The sequence below is a fragment of the Rhodnius prolixus genome, unplaced genomic scaffold (assembly GCF_049639745.1).
Source record: "Rhodnius prolixus isolate KJV_2025 unplaced genomic scaffold, Rpr scaffold_2, whole genome shotgun sequence".
Classification (NCBI taxonomy): Eukaryota; Metazoa; Arthropoda; class Insecta; order Hemiptera; family Reduviidae; genus Rhodnius; species Rhodnius prolixus.
Genome location: NW_027411592.1, coordinates 14,652,230 through 14,673,843, shown reverse-complemented (window position 1 = coordinate 14,673,843; position 21,614 = coordinate 14,652,230). Strand labels below are relative to the sequence as shown.

The 21,614-nt window shown below is 32.5% G+C and overlaps 1 protein-coding gene across 1 annotated transcript in view; it reads right to left on the bottom strand.

Moving 5' to 3' along the window:
• Window positions 1–18,125, bottom strand: part of sls (sallimus) — a 256,723-nt gene extending 238,598 nt beyond the window's left edge. The window contains exon 1 of the mRNA XM_074118099.1: window positions 17,858–18,125. Within this exon, the coding sequence (XP_073974200.1) occupies window positions 17,858–17,941 (84 nt within the window). The 5' untranslated portion in view covers window positions 17,942–18,125. The remainder of the gene's footprint in view (window positions 1–17,857) is intronic.
• Between the last annotated feature and the right edge of the window lie 3,489 nt (window positions 18,126–21,614).

Below are 21,614 nucleotides of genomic sequence, written 5' to 3'. Positions count from 1 at the left end.
GATATGAGATGATGAGGACGACTCTTCTTTGATTGCACCCGTCTGCAGAAAACCGTTTGTTTTTTGGCTTTTCTTAGTTAAGAATCTCCACTATAGTCTTTATATTTATGGATTAAGCCAGAGGTGACCAGCCCGCGCCCCACGGGTCGCATGTGGCCCGTCTTGATAAATTTACAGCCCGCGAGATTCTTACTAATTTTAAAAAAATTGTTTATTATATCTCCAAATGAAACTGATACTTCTTACAATGTAACAAATAACTAAAATCCATTTTTGAAACATCAGAATAAAAATAGATTTTTATAATACTTATCTCATAAATTATTTTTTTTATAATTAGTGATATCAGTCATAAAAAGTTATGAGCACATTTGGATCTACCCGCGAATCGATTATTTCGAAAATGAAATTTATCAAAAATAAAGTTACACTGTAAACATTCCGAAAATAAATAAATTAATAGACTCATTTACCTTTACTATTGTGGGAAATTGCATCTTCTAACTGCAGGAAGGAGATATAAGGTGATAAAGTTAGGGAGTTTTAAATTTCCTTCATATTTCGAATTGCTGTACCTCTTGTCCTAATTATGCATCTCTACGATAATATGTAACATTATTCATGTAGCATTCTATCTGTATTCATGAAGGTGATAAAAGGTGTCAAAATTTCGGAGCTTTACATTTCCTTCATATTTTGCATTGCTGTATTTCCTGCCTTATTGGTGTAATCTCTGCGAGAATACCTACAATTAGAGTCCCTTCTACCACTACAATTATACACAATTCCAGCATTCTATCTGTATTTATGAGAAGGTGATAAAAGGTTATAATGTTTGGGTGCTTAATAATTGAATTATTAAAAAATAACTTCAAAAATATTTATTTTTGGGCTGAACAAGATTAATTATTAAAATTAACATAATTAAACCCGTGAGAAGATGTATCATGTAGCCATTTCCCACAAGTTCTGTATATAAAGTATTGCTAAACATAGTTATATGTTAATTAGAACCTTTGGTAATTAAAATAATTTGCGTATACCTCACAAAGAATCACATCCAATGTTATTAATAAAGAAGATCCTAGCTCATGTAAAATTCTATTTTTATTTACATTTTCAATTTTACACAATGGATGGATGGAATCCATTATTACAAAATTAAAAGTTAAAGTTAAAAGATTTTATCGTGGGTTCTCGAGAAAAAGCTTTATTAACTATTTTTTCTAAGGTTTCATTTTTTCAAAACTATATCAACTATCTCTTGGCATAAAGCGAAGAAAGGAATCAATATTAACCCTATCTGGTGTGAATGCTCCACACTACATTCCCAAGTAATAAAATTATTATGATCTATTTTTTATTGATATATTTAATTACCGTCAATTAATTTTGATGTAAGTACAGTCAGTATTCTCGTCGGTGTAATAGAACAGTCCTGCAATCAATGCTCCTACAATCAACCTTATGATTGTACAGAAACAAAACTTACTTAAATGTACTTTTCAAGACAAAAATGTTTAAATTGCTATTTTACTATTTTACAATTGATCAAATGCAGCTACTCCCGAGAAATAAAAACATTAAACTTAGAAATCTGATACGTTGAACGAATTCGTAGTTCCAGCAAGTGTTACAGACAACTCTGTTCATCAGCAGGCAGTGAACTTTCAAAAGATTTCCAGGAATAAAAAAAATCACGTATGATGGTGTGCAGCCTGTTGGAATTGAATCAAGTTACTAAGTTTTGTGTACAACTAAATGGTTTATCACTTCTGGAGAACTAAATTAGAATATCTATATTATAATAAGAACACTAGAAAGCAATACTAGACTACCCAGTTGTTGGAAAAGAGCTATATCGCTTTCTTGGTTTGACATTTATTGTATTTATTATATTATACCTTTTTTTTAGAATAGTGATTTTAAGAGATTCCGGGATCTAGAGAAATCTATAACTTGATTTCATGAGTAGTTATAGTGCGTAAACAGTATAGTCACCTTTTATACTCCTGTGTGACAAGTTTTTCTTTATTCAATGCTAGTTTATATATATATTTACATAAGTGTATATATTATTAGGACGTTGGAAGGTCGAACCCAGAAGAAGCTCACTACTTTTCCTTGCATTTAGGGTGGAATCCAAATATTTAATGTTCCTTACATATCGATTCTACCATTAAAATAATATTACTCTCGTAAAAATCTCTCTGACTGACCATTTGTAGGCGAGCAATCGTATCATGTAGCAAACACCTACACAACACTAAAAAAATCTTTTAAGGTGAATCCCTTATTGAAATGTTTGCATTAATTTACAATTCTTTGTGGTTTTTTGTCCCCTACGATTCCACACATCTCTATGGTGTGACTGTCTGTATACTTGATCCATCTGGAATACAAATACAAGTATCTTACCCTCCAAAACTGGTTGGGTGTATATCTCCGTTAGGTTGTTAAACTCTTACAGCATTGCCTCTAAGACTGGCCACCGCCCGCCTCTCTTTGAATATTTTGAAATATTTCTTCTGCGTTACCTCTTCTTCAGTAAATATTTATTATCTATCTATATTTACCATTGTGCTCTTACCATTTTATATATTGAAAATATAAACAAATTTTCTAATAATTTATTAAATAGAAATCAATTAAAAGGGCTTACGTCCTGAAAGTGAAATTTTTGGGTTATACAAAAAAAATAGATACCCATTCAGAGCTGAATAATAACGTTGTACATAAACCAAAAAAATTAATATTTTGGATTTTGAGTTGTTACCGAAATTATAAACACGTTTAGGCATAATTTTAGAAACCAGGAAGACGATGTCTGCAGTAAGAGGTAGAAGATATGTGGGGGAATTGACACAGGCTTTTGGAATTACCATTTCTGGAACGAGATAAATTTTGAAATCTATTTTATTTCATTCATTCGGTGTTAGTGAGATGCGGATAAAGCAGTAGCTACCAAACTGCGCAGGAAGTTGTAAAGAGGAACAAAAATAACTATGACTCTATATAAGTCTGTCAAAGATGCGATAAACTGTGGTATTATACATATTTATAAACTTTTTTTTTTTTAATCATTTATTTTTTTTAAATATACGTATGTATGTTTCAATTAATTTGTTCGCCTCCTTATTCTTCCGGTTTTATCAGAGATAATACACATTTTCTACTTTGAAAATTTCACCCCACTTACGAGAACACCTTCGTTTTTTACAAATATGTATGTGTGTCCGCCGTAACCCATACGCGTAAAGACGTAGAAATTTCAAATTTGGCAATTGAAGAATGTTCTTCCAGGATGTAGAACTGCTGCGCACGAAATGCGACTTGCCGCAACTTTTCCCCAGCCCGATGCTGTCCTACATAAGAGTCAGATTATAATCGAACGGCATTGCGTTGTTTCTGCATTTCTATTTTCCTAAATTTATTTCAGCAAAAATCGCACTTTATATGGTCAAAAACTACTAAAATATTTTTATTCAGGAACTGTGTGTTTTGGGTCGGATAATTTTTTTTAAACAAACGACAAATCAAAGGGTTTAATTAGAACACATGTTGATCTATCATTGTCTTTTAAAAATTTTGCCTGAAGAATTGAATTTTTGAGAATTAATCTTAAAACAATCAAACTGCAATCTTGAAATTCTATCTAAAGAGATCCTGAACAATTTACTATAAAATATCTGGAGACAATAAAAACGATTCTTGAATTCCTAACAAGTCTGACAGACCTTAAAAATTGTAACTCGTTATAGAAACTTTCATTAGAATTTTTGGTACTGAAACTTACTTGCCTGCCATTTATCATATCGTCACATTCCAGATCATCATCCTCTTAGGCGATTAAAACGCCAGTGAACTCGCTATTTTCTCTCTTCTGAAGAGAGTAGTCAAAGGGAAGGAACGTAGGTAGGTACAATCCATTAATCTCTTACTATAAAGTGATAAGAAAATAACACCTTTAGTTTAAAGAAAAATAATAAATTAGAATGACTGTGAGAATTGCAGCAAGGAAAAAGGTGTGTTTAAGTCGGAACATTGAGTTATGTTTCTCGCCAGATTTACAACTTGAGTTTTTATACCAAGTAATATTTTAATCATTATCATGATGACATCAGTCATCAATCTTTAAGGGATTGTGTGAATGATTGTATCGCCAATGATTTTATTGGAAAAACAATATGTAAAATATAAGACCAACAACACAATAAATTAACAAAAATATGGTAATAATTGGTCTCGTGAGGAATCATTTAGTATAGAACATAGGAGAACGGACAATGAGATCATTTACGGGCACATTCTGCCCTCTTAAGTCAAGTCAGAGGATTTTGCACCCCTGGGTTTGCAGAACATTTTTCTCTTAGTTTTTCAAAAATATTATACAAAATTTCTTTATCAACCCCAAATGTTTTTTTCTTTGTTAAATCGCTTTCTTCCCTGTAGGCTCAATACAAATTTAACTTCAATTGCTTTAAAAGAAAATTTAAAAAAAACTACATCGCCTTTTACCTAGAGAGGGATAATTAAGCTACAGTCGAAATAAAGCAATTCAAGTATTTCTGCCTATTTATGGTAAGGTCCATACTGTAAGGCAGTATTTTTATTGCCTCAATTTGTCAGGGAAAGAGCGAGACAGCAAGCAATGCAGAATAATAAAACTTTTTTAAAACAAGTTCTCTTCAAGGTTATGAAAGAAGATGAATAAATATTTAAACAGACTACGCTAATATTTATTCTAAAATACCTATTTGGTATAAAGCTCGCCTTGTAATGTTTAAATGTACAAACGTATTTCCGAAAAAATATTCCTTGGACAGAAAAAACAAATTCTTTTTGAGTTGATTCTACAAATATTTCAAAAGAAAATAACATGTTTAATTGCATTATTAATGGAGCAATTTTAGAAAAAAGTTAGTAATGGATGATGTTTTTTTATTTTTTTTAAGTTAAACATGCCAATCACGTACATCTTTACCTAATGTCAGAGTGTCAATTTCATTAAAATGTTCAACAGTCCTTAAACGACAACACAAATAGTTTTGGAAGTCCTTTTTTATTTTTTACTTTGTAAACTTCTTTGAAATTATTTCTACATTAGATAAGAATAATCTTTGTTAAGTTTTGATAATTGCTAATTCTTTTAAATTAGTTATTTTGATAGCAAGAAAAAATGCATAGTTAATAAGATTTTAATGAGTTTTCTAAGTGCCATGGTTGAACTTAGAAAACAACCTTTTGGCTGTTATCCAAATCGGAGATGAATAACTGCTTTAAATCATGTACATCTTCCATTGATCATTCTGCAAGATTGTATTCACTAACAATTATAAATGGCAGAGTTCCCGTAGGAGGAAGTAGATTCTGGGATCTTAATGTCCGATCTCGGAATGTTATCCGCTTCCTAACCAACGAAACTACATTCACTACCTGAAAGAGATAAATTTCAGGCTAGTCCCGGTCAAAAGAAATCAGTTAAGAACAACTAAATTTTACTGAAACCTAAAGTTGTTAAAATTGTATCAATTACATAGTAATTATAGATTGAAGTGTCATAGTAGCTGAGCTTAGTTACTATGTGTTGAGGTACTGAGTTCGAGTTGCGGTTTAGGCTAGGATTTTATTTGCTTCAAATGCTTCGTCATTTTTGGTGAAGATTTATCAGTGATTGAAGCCATAGATAGTGATAGGCGTCACGGTAGCCGAGCGGTTAGAGGCCTGCGAAGCTAATATGTATTGTGGGTTCGATTCCCGGTCTTAGGCCTTGGATTTTATTTAATGGTTAATAAAAGAAATTTACAGTAAAATATGTTTGCTAGTCGCCTCCGTCCACGACACCTAATTGATAGTTGGAAGTTAAGCCCCGCCTGAAAAAATAGGCAATTACTTTACTTTACTTTTGAAGCCATAGAAAGTAAAACTGTGATGAAAAACTAATGAGCATTATTCGAAGTTCTTAATTCTTACCTGCATGGTTTTGACAGCACCTGAAACAGAATCTTTACCGAATAAAGAAATTGGATTAATTTAACAAGTGTCAATATCCCATTTTTTTTTCTTATTGATAACTGTTGGAAAGTTTACGTGAAGTATCGTATGACCGGCTCAAATTATAAAAATATGAAAAATAAATAAGGCGTATTTTTATTAATATTAGTAGCATAATAGTACTCTCAGTTCTTGGCAATGCGTCAACTTACAACATATTTTTGGAGCTCTGCCGACAATCAACTGTCAAATTTTGACCCAGATTGAACGAACAAACAAAAAAAAAGTGACACTACTAGCAACGAGCCCACTACATGTCCTGCAGGTCTTAAGGACCTTATTTTACAAAGGATCAAAGCCTCGTAGACGGCAATTCCTGATGGGCAGCGAGGGTCAGCAGTGGTTCTCTTCTTCCGGCTCCGTTACCGGTTCCGTTAATAACTGTAGCTCCCCACTTTTTATCATGGTTCTCGTCCAACATCTTAATAGAAAGGTGAAATTAATGCCTCAATAATTGTCTAAAAGAGTATGAATTGTTAATGTCCATAAATAAATTGACTTATTCTACCTCTCCATAATGTATGATTAGTAAGTATAAAAGTATCTTCTACAAGACTTCTCATAAGTATGGAAGGAATTCAAATAGTAAACGTGTTTAGTGATTATCGGAAAGATGAATAACAAATAGGGTTTTACTAAGATTTGTTAACTTGCATTAACATAGACTACTGCGATCAGTAAAACATGTTATTTTTTAACTCTGAAAAATCTGATGTACTTCATCTTTCTGGAAGCCCAACAGATAATTTCTTCATCTTTTTAAAGAAGATTGAAACCTTGAATTTATCCAAATTTGAAACACACCAATAGAATCCCCTTTTTTTTAGTTAATGGCGTAAAGCTCTTATTATCTTAGTTAACCCAGATTTTATTTGTAAATGAAATGAAAAAAACAACTCTTTTGCAAATACAATTCCGTAAGAGTATCATGTGAACTGAATTTCGTTAATCTGAAGACTGCACTTCTAGCATTACAAGAAGTTGTCACTGACAAAGAAATTCTCTATTCAGTCAATCTATGTGACAATCAGTTCTGATGAGTGAAAATCCGAAATCGATCAGATCTAATGAAAAAAAAATCATCGGTAAAATACCTATATCAGCAACGTAATCAATTTGGAATATAAATACAGTAAATCTTTGAATAATAGTCAAAATAATTATAACGCTACGTTCGTAATAGTGGAGAGAAATTCAATATATGAATTATTAAAGAACACTAATCCAAAATATAAGATATTTTTATTACTTGCAGTTCTTTTAAAAGTTCAAATCTACTGTGTTTATTTCAAGACGTGCTTCTTACAAATCGGCGCTAATTATACATATTTTATGTTACAAGCGAAACAAGTTGATGATTCCGGTTCTACGGAGTATTTCTAGCATCCATCTTCCATTCATTTCTAGTTAGAGCGCAACCAGATCTCACCGTTATAATAAACTGTTTAATATTTGATGATTAATTACACCACAAACCAGATTATATCTTTAGATATCTTTAGCTTTGAATTATTGATATTTGATTGTAGCAAGATTTTTGTTTTCATTAATTTTCATTGGTTCAGATTAGAAGCAGAATTACAAAATGCTTTTAAAGTAAGGTAGTATTATCATATCACATACTTTAATTCAAAACCACTTCTTTAAACTTTACAACTCAAGAGGACCCATAAGGTTTGATAGTTAATAGAACGATTAGAGAAACCAAAAAGAGGTTTACAAAGGCTTTAAAAAACCCCTGTCAACTTGAAGGATTTAAAAATTTCTCCTTATCTCTAACATAGCCTCCTTAAAGACACACCAAACGTAGTAAAGTGCTTTGAAAGAAGAAGTGAATATAATAATGATTAAAAAGAATGGAGAGCCACATTTATTATGCAGTAAACAATAACATTAAAACAGTTCTTTTATTTTACTCCTTATTAATCAGCTGATTAAAATTGAAAATTATCATACACTAATAACGATAATTTATCACGCTACGCAGTCTTGGACACCTAATGTTTTCTTTTTTTAGGAATTTACTTGCTTTTAAAACTAATAAAGCGAAATTAATAAATATTTTTCATGCTCAATGAAATCCATAACGATAAAATTAAAATCTTCTCACTTTCTTTATCTGACTTGAGCTTTCTTCATAATACTTGATTTTTATTTCTTAAAACAAGCGTTTTTATTACTCAGTAATGTGGATATTTCGTGTACTTCATCTATCTATTGTAAGTGAATTTGTAACTATCGTGACTAAGTTCGTTTTGAAAGTTTCAAAACTGATGTATTCATACACTATACGTCTTGATCTTCTCTGACTCTTCAGGAAAACGAAGGATTAAAGCAGAAATATATTTATCTTATTCCCTTCTATTTTTTTTTCAATTTTTCTTTCCGAACTTCACAATATTGTAAGATTAAATCTCTCTCAAAAACTTACTAAGGTGGGTTTGTTTAATACCTTTGTATAGATCAAGCGCAAAATCGAAGAATCTTTATAAAATATGTTTTTTTGTATTCAAGTTATTACTCGTATTAATAAGGAACTACTTTGAAGAGGATGAGAGAGATTCTGCGTAGTCTCCTCTCAAATTTACTTCTCACCCAAACTTGTATAATGGGATTTCTAATTTTAACATTTATCTCCTCCTCACTCACTGGAAGAAACACAGTTCGAATTGTAACGACTAAAAAGGAGACTCTGTGAATTTGGAGCAAATCACTTTGCTGTAAGCAAGTAAGTCACGTAATAAGTAAACTAAAGTAATGCCAGTTTTTCTAGGAGGGCTTGACTTCCACCGATCAAAGTAGATGTCATGGACGGAGGCGATTAACAAACGTACTCACATTAAATTTCTTCTATTAAAATCCAAGGCCTAGACCAGAGGTCCCCAAACTTTTTACATAGGGGGCCAGTTCACTGTCCCTCAGAACGATGGAGGGCCGGACTATAAAACAAAATATTTTAAAGTAAAAAAAAACAAAACGAGAACAAATAGAATATTTCAAATAAAGAACTAGTAAATTTAAATCAACACACTGCCCAGTACTTCTGTGGGAATTGTGGACCTGCTTTTGGCTAATGAGATGGTCAATGTCCGGTTTAGTTATAGTGCTTTGCCTTTCTTCCTACTTCTGCTGTTATTTTACACTGTTTTCGTAGCCGTGACTCGTGCATCCCGCGTCATCGGAAGTAGTACTGTACATGAACGACGCAGCGCTTTGCGACGACGCCACATATAGTGCTCCTCTTACTGACCACCAATGAAAGAGAAGCTCCTTCAGGAAGTGCGGCGGGGGCCGGATAAATGTCCTCCAGGGGCCGCATGTGGCCCGCATGCCGTAGTTTGGGGGATCCCTGGCCTAGACAGATAACCCGTTCCACGAGAAATCTTAGCTTTGCGGGCCTCGCTTTAATCGAGGCGCCTACTACGACAATAATCAATGTGAACTATGCGCACTAATAATGGAAGTTCAATTCTATGCAGAATGGTTTCTTTACTTTAAACCCACCTGTACACGGATGGCAGCAAATCATCTAAGCGTACTAAAACGTAGGACTAAAGGATAGCTTCATGGAGCTATCAAAACTCAGCCAGGTAGATAGATTTGTACTATTTTACTAAGCAAATGACGTTCAAAATGGTTAAATCGTCTTAAGCATGGATGCTATCACTTGAAGGTAACTATTTGCTAGCGACAAACACAATAATACTCATGTTTTATGGTATATTATAAAGTTCCAAGCAACGCACTTAAACAACGAAGTTTAGTAATTTCAGACTTCATGTTTCAACTTCTACAAAATTCTTATCAACGAAGGATTTGTCTTGGTAAATAAAGACAACAGGAACTTGTACATGACTAAACAAAGTAATATTTCTCTATTTCATCCTAATTTCGTTTAAAAATAAGAATATTTTCTTTTTAATAATTATTTTAATAGTTTCCTGATTATCAGTAATGCAATCAATGGCAAATAATTCTTTTTTGTTGATTAATTGATTTTTCTATTCATACATTATTATATTTTTTCACCCAAGAAATTGAAAATGAAGGTTTAAGGAACATTTATTACAAGGGCAATCAGGATATTTAATTATGAATTGACTTGTTTAGCCACAGGAAACAGGAACTGAGCATCACAATTAGCTTGAATAGCTTGAATTTCCTTTAAAGAGCTGTTTGCCAGTCACATTATTTGCGCAACAGTTCATTACGGGGAAAAGTTAATTTCTTTAATTAATCGGCTACTCATCTTTCATTTTAATGAGTATACCTGGGTGAAAAGTGATATATTGTTAAATTAATATAAATTAATTAATTAAAACTCCTAAACAATGTAATAATGGAATTTTTCTTTTAAAGATTAACAACCAAATTACAAAAGACGTCAATTTTGAATATTAAAGAATTGTATTATGTAATTAATTTTTAATTTTAATTTAATTGCTTATTTTTAATTATTTTAATTTTTAATGCTTATCATTTAATACTATAAGAACCTGGTGCATACACTTTAAAGGTAATAAATTTTTCTAATATATGCTGTATGATGTTTGGATAGATTTTGTCTGTTTTCGCTGATCTTTTATTGTTTTGTTTATGAAATGTTAATGCTTTAATTTTCTGCGACAAATGCCTTTTTTTGGGGTACCAAACCAATAATCTAAAGTAAAAACCGTATGGGATCATATTGCGATGAGGATATTACATAAAAAGAGACACCTAGTTTCTCAGCTGTATCTGGAAGAATAACCATGTAAATTCCGTAGAGATGAAGATAGAAGGAACCGAAATCAGATCACTGCTGTTGCAGATTTAACAGAATCGCTTATTTGGAAGTCCAGCGTTACACTCGCAGGGCAATACTTCCAATAAACAGCAATGAAGAAAAATATAAGAAAATAACAGAGCTAAAAAAAAAGGTGTATTCTGGAGCAGTATAGTATCTACATAGTTAATGCATAATGGGTACGCATTCATATAATAAGTACAAAAAAAAAATCTTTTCTTTTGGGTTAAACAGCAGACAGAGAAAATGAATCAATGATTTGTTTTAGTTAGCGTGCGAAGAAAGATGGTAAGGTCAGAATGTCATCATAAAGGTCAGACAATAATGTCGCCCACTGAAACCAAGGATGTAATTAAAACAAGTTATGTTGAAGTATAGATACTTATAACGGTTTGGGAACTACCACTATCTCTTCGTGTGCTTATTGAAATGGACATTTCTGGGAGAGATTAAAACGGTTATTATCAAAAGCATAACACTGTTATTTGGGTAGGTTGAGTGACTCTAAGTTATACATCCCTGAATATCGAACAAATTAAAGTAACATGGTTCAATTGCCCTGCTAGTTTCAACATAGGAAACAGTTTATTTTGGAAACGACGCGTAAATCAAAACAAACTTGGTTTTTCTCCGGGGTTTAAGAACGCACTGCGATCCTTTCTAGATCTATTGCAAGCTCCAATCTTCCCTAGCGAACTATTACCAGTAGATTCTTAAGAGGTTTCATTTTCAAAACTGGTGTGAAGAAAGACGGAGAGAGATTCCATTGAATATCTGTGAATTTTCGTTTTTAATTAAAGTTATCATTTCTACAGAACAAATAAAAAAATAATTTAATAAGAATTAATTTTCCTTCCTATCCGACAGGAAATCAATTACTCAAACAAAATATTACGCACAGGACAGTCAGAGAGCAGCGATACCCTGGACCGAATTGTCCAAACAAACGTTATGACTGGAAAAATAACCTTGAACTCGATAAGTTTCCTATTCAAAATAACTTCGTTGATATTCTCTAGAGATGCCCTGCCTTTCCACAGACTTAAGAAGAAGTGGAAAGCTAACTTTTCTAACTACAAACTCTTTAAATACTTAATCTCGCAGAAGTGAAGAACTGCGCATATAATACCTTTTTATAAAATAATAAATTATTTCCTTTAGTTAAAATAATTAGCCTTTGGCTCAAAAAGATGCAGCAGAATAAAGCTTTAAATAATTGAGCTGTTAATAAATTGTAAAATAAGTGTTCCAGGTTTCATCGAGCTGCTATTTCAAACATCTGAAGGGACCAATCAATTTTCAATATTTGAGTTTTCGCAGAAATCCTTACTTTCTCCAAGTTGCCCTGAATAAGAAAAATAGTCATACGATTTCCTTAAAGTGCAATTATTATTACAAATATGGCAAATAAAAAATGTTTTTCAAAAGTTAATTTCACTTCAATAAATTAAAGGATGTCGAAGGTTCTACTGCAGGATTAAACGAAGCGCTAAGTTATTCCTGTCGATGATGAATATGATTCAGCAGCCATGAATACTCACTTTTTAAAACATAAAACCATTTATTATTCACGTTATAAATCATCCCACTTTCAGAACCCGCTTAAAACAACTTTTTTCTTTAAAAATTTTAGAATGTAGGTGATAACCATTCAGAAGCGTGAATAAACCAAGTTTTAAGACAATTTTAAAGTCAAGAAAAGTCAGTCGTTTGTGACTTTGTTTCAAGTTCAAGCCAGATTTATTATTTCAACTTTTTTAATACTCGCATAACAACTGTTTAATAATAATAAATATGCGGTGTCTTTATTATTGGATTCCGTTTGAGTAGAGATTTGCTGCATTATTGAAACTTCATCCGCATTCATTGAATGAAACAAAGCACTGATTAAGCAAAAGTAGATCTCACATTTCTTTCTCTTTAAACTTAGTATTATAACAATATTTGTTGAGGCCTGTAATCAATGGGATTGTTTTTTAATTATTTAATTATATTTTATTATTGTCTGGGACAACGATTATTTCTTAAGAATCCTATTGTCAATTAGATTGATTTTTAATTAAGTATAAAAATATCTGAGAGGACGACTACTTCTTTGGTCTGTTATCGTAATTGGATTGTTTGTTTTAATATGCGCTGTAACTTTGTGGGAGGTCGAGATCTAGAAGTTATCCTTTCCCATAAAATGTGTCTGTAGGCTCGGGACTAGACGGAGACAGTGTTATTGGTGTCCAGCGGCCTGTAATGTTGTAAAATTCAAGTAGGACCCCCTAGTCTACTGCATTCAGACTGATATTAATATTGCTAGCTGGTATACAATATATATTAATTCTTACTGTTCAATGTTCGATCTCTGAACAGAGTGAAACTCCTCTATACTTTTCCACAAAGCTCCGTAGCCACCATTATGCTTAATACACAGTTTTATAATCTATTTGCAATATTAAAGTTACTCTAGTAAAATATAAAAGATTTTAAGAATGCGTAATACAAAATTTATTGACACATTTCAAGGTAATCAAGCTGTCAATTATAATTTAAAATTGACTAATGCTTACTTCCAAATATAGCACCACTTTCTTTTAGAAAAAATATTTATTCAAATCTTGATCAATTTGTTTGATGGTGGTTTCTGAAGAAACTATTAGTATTTTAAGAAATTAAACTTAAAACTGATTTCTTCATTTCGAAAACTATCCGCAATTTTAAGGAGCAACATCTGGTTGTATTTGGGTCAAGCCTCTACTCAATGTACTGCTGGGAACTTGATCTCACGTATCTGACACCACTGTCCATCACCAGGCTTCTAGAAAGAGAAAATCTAAAGGCCATCTACTCAAAACTGAGACTTCCGCGTTGAGTCATTAACGACTTCACTAATCCCATCTTTTAAACAATATTACATAATTTTTGAGTTAAAGCATACGCCATCAATATCTGAAGTCTTTGGCGCACATAGATTTTTTTACTTTAGGAAGCAACGTCCATCACCGAACAGCGATAGGCTCACTTGGAAGAAAAAATTCAAATAGATTCGACTATGGGATCTCTACTCAGGATTTCAATGCTATCCTTCTTATTCATACATTATTATTATTTTTTTATTATTATTCTATTTTCTCAGCTAATTAACCGGTATAAATATGACTTCATGATTATTATTATTATTATTATTTCTAATAGGATATCTCTAGCAAGTGTGTCTTGAGTTGTGATTCTTGATTCCCCTCAATCACTCCAAATATATCTAAATATGTGTGCATAAAGGGCACTTCCTTAGTAGATTTTTGGTGCAGAATTTTAGTAATGCTATTCCTAGTACGAAACAAGTGCGATGACCTAGGTAGTGTCGGTGTTGTCTAGCACCAATTCTGTCACTCAGGTTTTGGCCTCCTAATGTGTAAATAGAGGTACCCAAGCAAAACCAATTAGTCCATTTCAAACACTTAATCATACCCTTCTCTAAGAGAGAAATTACATACTTCGACTGCCCATCTTTTCTTACCATTTTTAACCAGTAGTTATGCAACCTCCTCGCTCTTTGTTTTTCTAATTCTCTTTTGGTATTGTAACTTCAGCAAACCACGATTAATTCTTTTTGCAACGTGAGGAATTTGCGTTCTTGAAAAATGTAATCGTTTATGCTCTAGCAATTCTCACTTCTTCCAGCACTAAATTGTCATGCTTGTTTTATGTCTGCTTTAATCTGCGGACAAAATTCCTTTTAATATGGTTCATATTTTGTTAAATATGGAAGAGATGCCACCAGATTTTCATTTCTCTCTTGATCAATAGCTTCATGATTAAAATTACAAGTTAAATTCCTCTTATAAAGGAATTATTTCTAGCTTAGGTTTCCTTTTTATCGTAAGAAATTTCGATTACATATATATTCTGCTAATATTCAATAAGTGTAATTCTGTGCATTACACTGAATTTGCACATAAGAGGGAAATGCTATCACTCCTTTGCAAAGAACTGGTCTTTAATCGAATCTTCCGAGGAAAATGTGGCCGATAAAAGTTGCCAAACTACATATTATATAAGTATACAAAGATTAAACAAAATTGTGGGAGCAGTTTTTGAAAAACACTCAAAAACAGAAATCTCTATTCAGTAAAGAGCACTTTCATCTGTTTGATTTGGCCCCAAAGACTCAACATCCTTTTTAGAGGGATATCGGCACAGTTGAAATGCCACAATTCTCTTATAAGTCTTTTTTGAAACGTTGAATCTATTCTATTATATTGAAGGTTATTACAAATTAACAAAATCTTCAAGAGTTGCGGTAAGAGAAGACTGAGTACGAGTGCTGAATATTTATTGAATTTATCTTAGGTAAAAAAGGTGACGGAATTGTAATGGTAGAAAATGTATTCATAAAATCTCCAAAGCAGCTTAAAAATCTTACCCACATTTAATGTGAGCACATTTTAACAAGTTACACCTACAAGTAAACATCAACTACCTCTGTTTTCCGAGTTAGAGGAGCCAGAGTCAAGTTTGGGAAATTGACTGGAATAATAGGACACCATGAACACGAGAAATTGGATAGTCAACTTAGAGTATTGGCAACCAGAAAAGTAAAAAATAAATAAAATCAACGTTTTCTGTACTTAATTTAAATACTGTTGGTTTACTTTTATATACACAAAATTTCTTATACAGATCAGAAATTATTAAGATACGTTAAATTATCCTAAATGAAAGCGGCAGTTATTGGGAAAAGCACAATATAAATATATTTTATTAAACATTTCGGTTACTTAAATATATTGTAGATCATTATTTTCAATACAATTTGGAAATCAATTTTATAGTTAACTTCCCCATAATCACCTTAAAATAATTTAGTCTACGAAAAAACAATAGTTTGGCAAATCAAAATTATTTCTGCGGGCCACTTTTGATGTTCATTAATTAATAAGATATAAGCCGCATGTGTCTGTAATAATGCAGTGTGCGGGGAAGGAAACAATAATTAGAAACTCACATCAGCAATATTAATTATTCATGTTAGGAACAATAGAGGAATTAAACATGGAGAACAATCAATCAAACTATGTAATATCGTGTAGCAAACAATTTAAAACAGAGATTAATAAATAACTAGTGGTCGTTTCTGAAAAAATTTTGTTTTTGCCATATTCACAATATCCTGGCGAGAGATATTTTGTTGCATTTAGCAAAGAGCTAACAAAACATAATATATGTGTGTCTTAACTTTACAAAAAGATCTATCACCCTGTTTATATCTTACAACATCCTAAGGTTAAGCGATTGTCTGACATTATATAATATATAATAATAAGGACCGTCCTATATAATATATCTAATGTACCTCGTGTCGAATCTGCCTGAGCACGTTTTTCTAACGGTGGTCGTAAGTTGGCCAGGAGCTTTAGACTATGCAGTTTTGAACGAGAAAGAATTCAGGCCACTGGTCGTTTAGGCGAATTACTTGGGATGAGAAAAGAGGAATGGAGCGGCGATTGAGAGATTCAAGGAACTTTTTCTTTCTTTTACGAAAGGAGATTTAAGATTGTTGCGTAGGGTAAGTTTGTATGCTTAGTAAGGAGTTGAGAGATTTTGCTAACGATATTTAATTGCATTCTTTTGGAATTCGTTGGCTTTGTTGAACCACAGTCATCAATCCCTCTCTTCCAAATTGATCAGAAAATTGTGCTAAAATTCGACAGTAAAAACTTGGAAATCTGTCTTTAGTCTAAGCAGTGTGTTCAGCTCTGGTCGTATCAAGGGCCCTTCCTATACAGACTGCTTGTGAGTGTCTAATTACACACCCAAATATTTGACAATTTGACATCATTCAAATGCTTCTGTAAAGTAAAAAAGGAAAAGACGAAGAATGAACGTAACATTGAGGTTCAAGCCTTCGTTAATTCTAATTTTTTAACTCTTAAACCATGTTTAAAGCAAGTTCAGAGAGATGGCTTTGTATGTTTTGGATGACATTTTGACTAACTGAATCAAAAAAAAGAAAACTGTCCTTTGCAAAAGAGGCGATGATTGTTGAATGTCAATTGTGGTGTAAAGGGTAAAAAAAAGAAATTATTTTGGCCTGAAAAAATTAAATCTGTTTTTGGTTTCATTAATTCAAAACACAAACAAATTTAATTTCTTATTAATTATTAACAGAATCTATTGGTCCGTTGAATAACCATTCTTTTGCACATTATAATTTACAGCAATTATTGTATTTTATTTCATATACTCGTATTTCATTTTTGGTTCTAGAGACTACATTTGGAAAAAACACGATAGTTCGTTAATAAAACTTAAAATTAGAGCAAAGCGACATCTCTACTGACCCAACATGAGCGCAGCTTATTGTGCTCAGAGATGTTCTATGCAATAACTTGGTGTACTACTCTTACGCTAACTCTAGCCATCACACAGGCACATTGAATAGCAATATTATTACTATTATTATTATTTATTAATAAATAAATATTAATAATAATATTCAACGAAATTATTTTAAAGTGGCTCTGAATCGGGAAAGCTGTCATAACTATTCCCTAAACATCTCCAAAAATGAAGTTTTCTGCTAAAATGGTACGATGAATGAACGGGAAAAGAAACTTGAGAATAAATAGTATTCCTAGTTACTTGAGTGTTGGAATAATTTTTCAAAAATTCATTGAATAAGTCTCACTTCCGCTGGATGTAATTCGGCCGAAGCCATAGAACCGGAAAAGGCAATAGAATTTTTTTTCATGACACCGTTATAGATACAAACCATTAGATCAAACCTCGGAGTCAGGAAAACCTGAGAGTTCGAATTTCTTATTACATTTTTAAGTAAAGAGAAAATAAAAAATCATAGTTCAAAAAGAAATGAAATAATTTGTACGTTTCCCGCGAAAATTCTGCCGGGTAATTCAAATGTACGCAGGCGCGTTCAACGCGAGAAAGTTCATTTAATATTAAATGTAATAAGTATTAACTTTTCATTTATTAGAGTTTAAAAAAACATTAAACTAAAAATTTACTAACTTGTAAAAGCGCAATGACAATCCTTGTTTTACCGCTGTGTACAGCGACGGTGCTCACTGTGGTAGTTCCCTGATTTTCGGCCATACTTTGTTATTGCGAATTTTTCTTTACTTTTGGTTGAATTGAAGAAAAACTGAACCATTAAACATTAACACTGGTTGTATTTGAATTGAATTGTTAAAACAGGAAAAGATAAAATGCCATTTAACTGTACGTTATTTAGCCGATCATAAGATGATCACGACCAGCTGTGGGCTGGGTCTCGACTGTCGAGTGTCGGACACAGTTTCAGAAACACCTGTGACGTCACGGACCATAACGAACGTTCACGAGCTTTTACGAATAATGCCATAATTGGCTACTTGAACTACGTTTTTTTTTGTTTTGAGCCATACATGTGTGACTGTTTTTTAATTTTAGAATGGCTATAGGCTTTTAGTTAGTTAAACACCTAGTTTGTTTGGATATATATACATCTTTATTTACTTAATTCTATAGAATGGGCTTTAATGTTATCCACACCGAACGGTGAACATATAAGGTCCTCCGTTTTAGCGACCCACTGTCGGCAATGCCCAACAAAATTAAATAAATATGGACTTTAAAGTAATACTACTTTAATATTGATGTTGGATGGGATATATTGATGTTTGTCCTGAAAATATCCTGGAGAAGGGCAAGGCCTGGAACCGGTCGATTGCCATAAAAAAAAAAGCTCTCTAGTTGATAAAGTTCTCAAAAACAAAACAAAAAACAATAATTCAGCTTTTTTCAGATTAACAACGAATTTCTAAACAAATAGTCTATGAAAGAAACGGCATCTAAGAAATTTTGATTAATAGATAATGGTTAGTGCATTGGATTCCCGTATGGATTCCGAAGATGAATTTTAGGTCTTCTCTTTTTAGGAGTCTCTTATAGGTCACTTTCTGGAGACAGACAGTGTTGTCTGTCGTGAGAAATTACAGTATTGCGCTGAACAAGCCTTGGCGTGCTCAGATGTTGACCCGTCTTAAGTAAATAAATAATAATGATAAATAAACAAGTAAATGTAAATCGAAGATAAGTCGCACGGAGCAAAAGGCTGTAATTTAGGAATGCGTGTGATCTTAACGTTACTGAATTCATGAGTTATTTTTTTAAATCCTCAAAAAATGCTTAACCATTTTCATTGACATTGTTTAATTGGTGAAAGGATTAGTTACGAGCGGAAGTCCGGATTCGAATCCTGCAGTTGCTCTTATACTTTCTCTTCCTAAAAGCCTTTTCAGCTCATAGTTCAGTGAGCGTCAGTATGGTTAGGAAGTGTGTAACGAGATCCGGAAGTGTGTGAGAAACCTAAGTATTTATTTACTCTTATTAATTTCATTGTTATTTCCACAATAATTTAGTAATTTTTATGATGTAGGAGAAAGCAGATTCGTCGTAACTTCTGAAATGAGATTGATTAGAAAATAAGTTTATTTTTAAGTTTATAATTTTTATAAAATATTTTAAGTTTAACATACGAATGAGATCCAGAATGTTCGGACTATTTCAAGTATTAGTTTCTTTCCATAATACTTTATTCTTCAGTTCAGACTCCTTGACTATTAGAAGTATTGAATGAGTAAGAAAATTTCCATATTTATCCTATGAACTTGAATATATAATTTATGAATATAATCTGTGTCTTTGTTTACAAAACTTCATTCAAGGTAGAGAGAGTCTAGTAGACTGTACTTAAAAAGTCTTCTTAGGTTTTTATTTTAATTCTTGTAGCTTAGTTTAAATGCTTCGCAGTAAATCGGATCATTTAACTCTAACAAGATAAGTTCATTAAACGAAAGAACAGCGACAAGTAAGCTATCATGATGTCATTCAAAGAAAGTTGAAGTCTTCATTTCCGTTATTCTCCGAGTTCCTGTTCCATTTACCCCAATCGCTAGAACTTTACAGCTGAATTTTCCTGTTAAAACAGCTATCTGTATCAAGTATCTGTTGTTTTCAGTTATAATTATTTTTATTATTAGTACATGGTACATTTAAAAAAGAATTTGATTAAATTCAATTAGTTAAGTAAACACTTTTAAATGTCTCAAATAAAATTGTTCATAATTTGATTAAAAACTGAAAAAAACAAAATTATTTTTCTTTATTTTCATGTAAAACCATTTCCTTTTGTTGATGGCGAAGCCCCACTAATTAGAAGCAAAATTAATTTACTACCTTTTGATTCTCTAATGAATTGTCAAAATAATTTTTCTGTTGAAAGTTAAGCCCTTGTTCAAAAAAATAGACCATTATTTTCCTTTTTTCTGTTATTTATTCTTTTTGATTCTATATGATCTTCTGAATCTATATGATCGTGGTCGTATAGTTTTGTACCCAAATTCGTATTGTCATAATCGGTGCATTATTGGTCGTTGCTCGTCACTACATTTCTGAGAAATGGCGCATATAGAAATAATAGCGCATTGTGCATTGTTGGCATCATTATGGATTTGAAGCGCCGAAATTCCTAACTGGTTATCATAGTTTTTAAATTGTAAATACAATCATAAATTACTTTCTCATATCGCTCCTGACGCGGGTTTTCTTCTAAAAGGATTTAAACGAGTTTCGTCGAAATATGATTCTTGTTTTGAAGACTAGTTCATCTTTTAAACCTTCTTTAAATTTTTAAAAATTTTCCAATCTATTTTTACTGTTATTACTGCTGCTAGTTCTCTAGCACAGATTAAAATGTACACGATTTTTATTTTTAGTCTTTTCGGTGATAGAATTGTTATTTTGGAAATATTGCATAATATTATGGGTTTATAGATCGTTAAGATTTAAAATAATACCTATACTAGCAAAAAAGTTAGAAAAATTTAAATTGCCGGGTAAATTTATTAGGAATATTATCGAACTAATATCAAACAGACAGATCTTCTTAAAAATAAACAACCTTCTGGAAGGCCCCCAGCTGACCCAGATAGGCTTACCGCAAGGAAGCATTTTAAGCCCAATCCTGTACTCTATGTATGTAGCGGATATAGAGACAGTGTTGGTCGAAAATGTTAAAATGCTACAATACGCCGACGACGTGTGCATCTACACAACACAAAAAACTTCTGAGGATTGCAAAAAAGCGCTTGAAGACGTTATGGTAAACCTAAAATCCTGGACACTTCTGAACGGGCTGTCGCTGTCAGAACCAAAATCAGTTCTCTGCCCTTTTACTAGAAAGAGGAGATTGGGCCTCTCCGGTGAGATGGTACTGGCGAACTGGAAATTTCCATGCCAAATGTCCGCAAAATTCTTAGGGTTGACAATGGACAAAGTACTTAATTGGAAAAAACACATCGAAACCGTGGAACTAAAAATAGAAAAGTACTTCAACACATTACGAGCCTTTTCCCATAGGAAGTGGGGGGCGGACCCGGAGGTGTCCCTAATGTTCTACAGGGCCACAATAAGAGCGGTACTGGATTACGGGTGTTTTCTGTACGGTCAGGCCTGCAAGTATGTTATGCGACCCCTTCACGTACTACAAAATAAATGTATCAGATTGTGTCTCGGATTCTTGAACAGCACACCTGTGGACGTAATGTACGCAGAGGCTGGCGAATTACCGCTCGCTTATAGAATAGAAGTACTGTCCGATCGATATGTCTTAAAAAAATTAGTCACGAACCGGATAATTTATAATAAAATAAGCCAATTAAATACCGAAGTCCTCACTCACAAATATTGGACAAAAAAGAAAGGCCCCATTTACACAGAAAGTTTT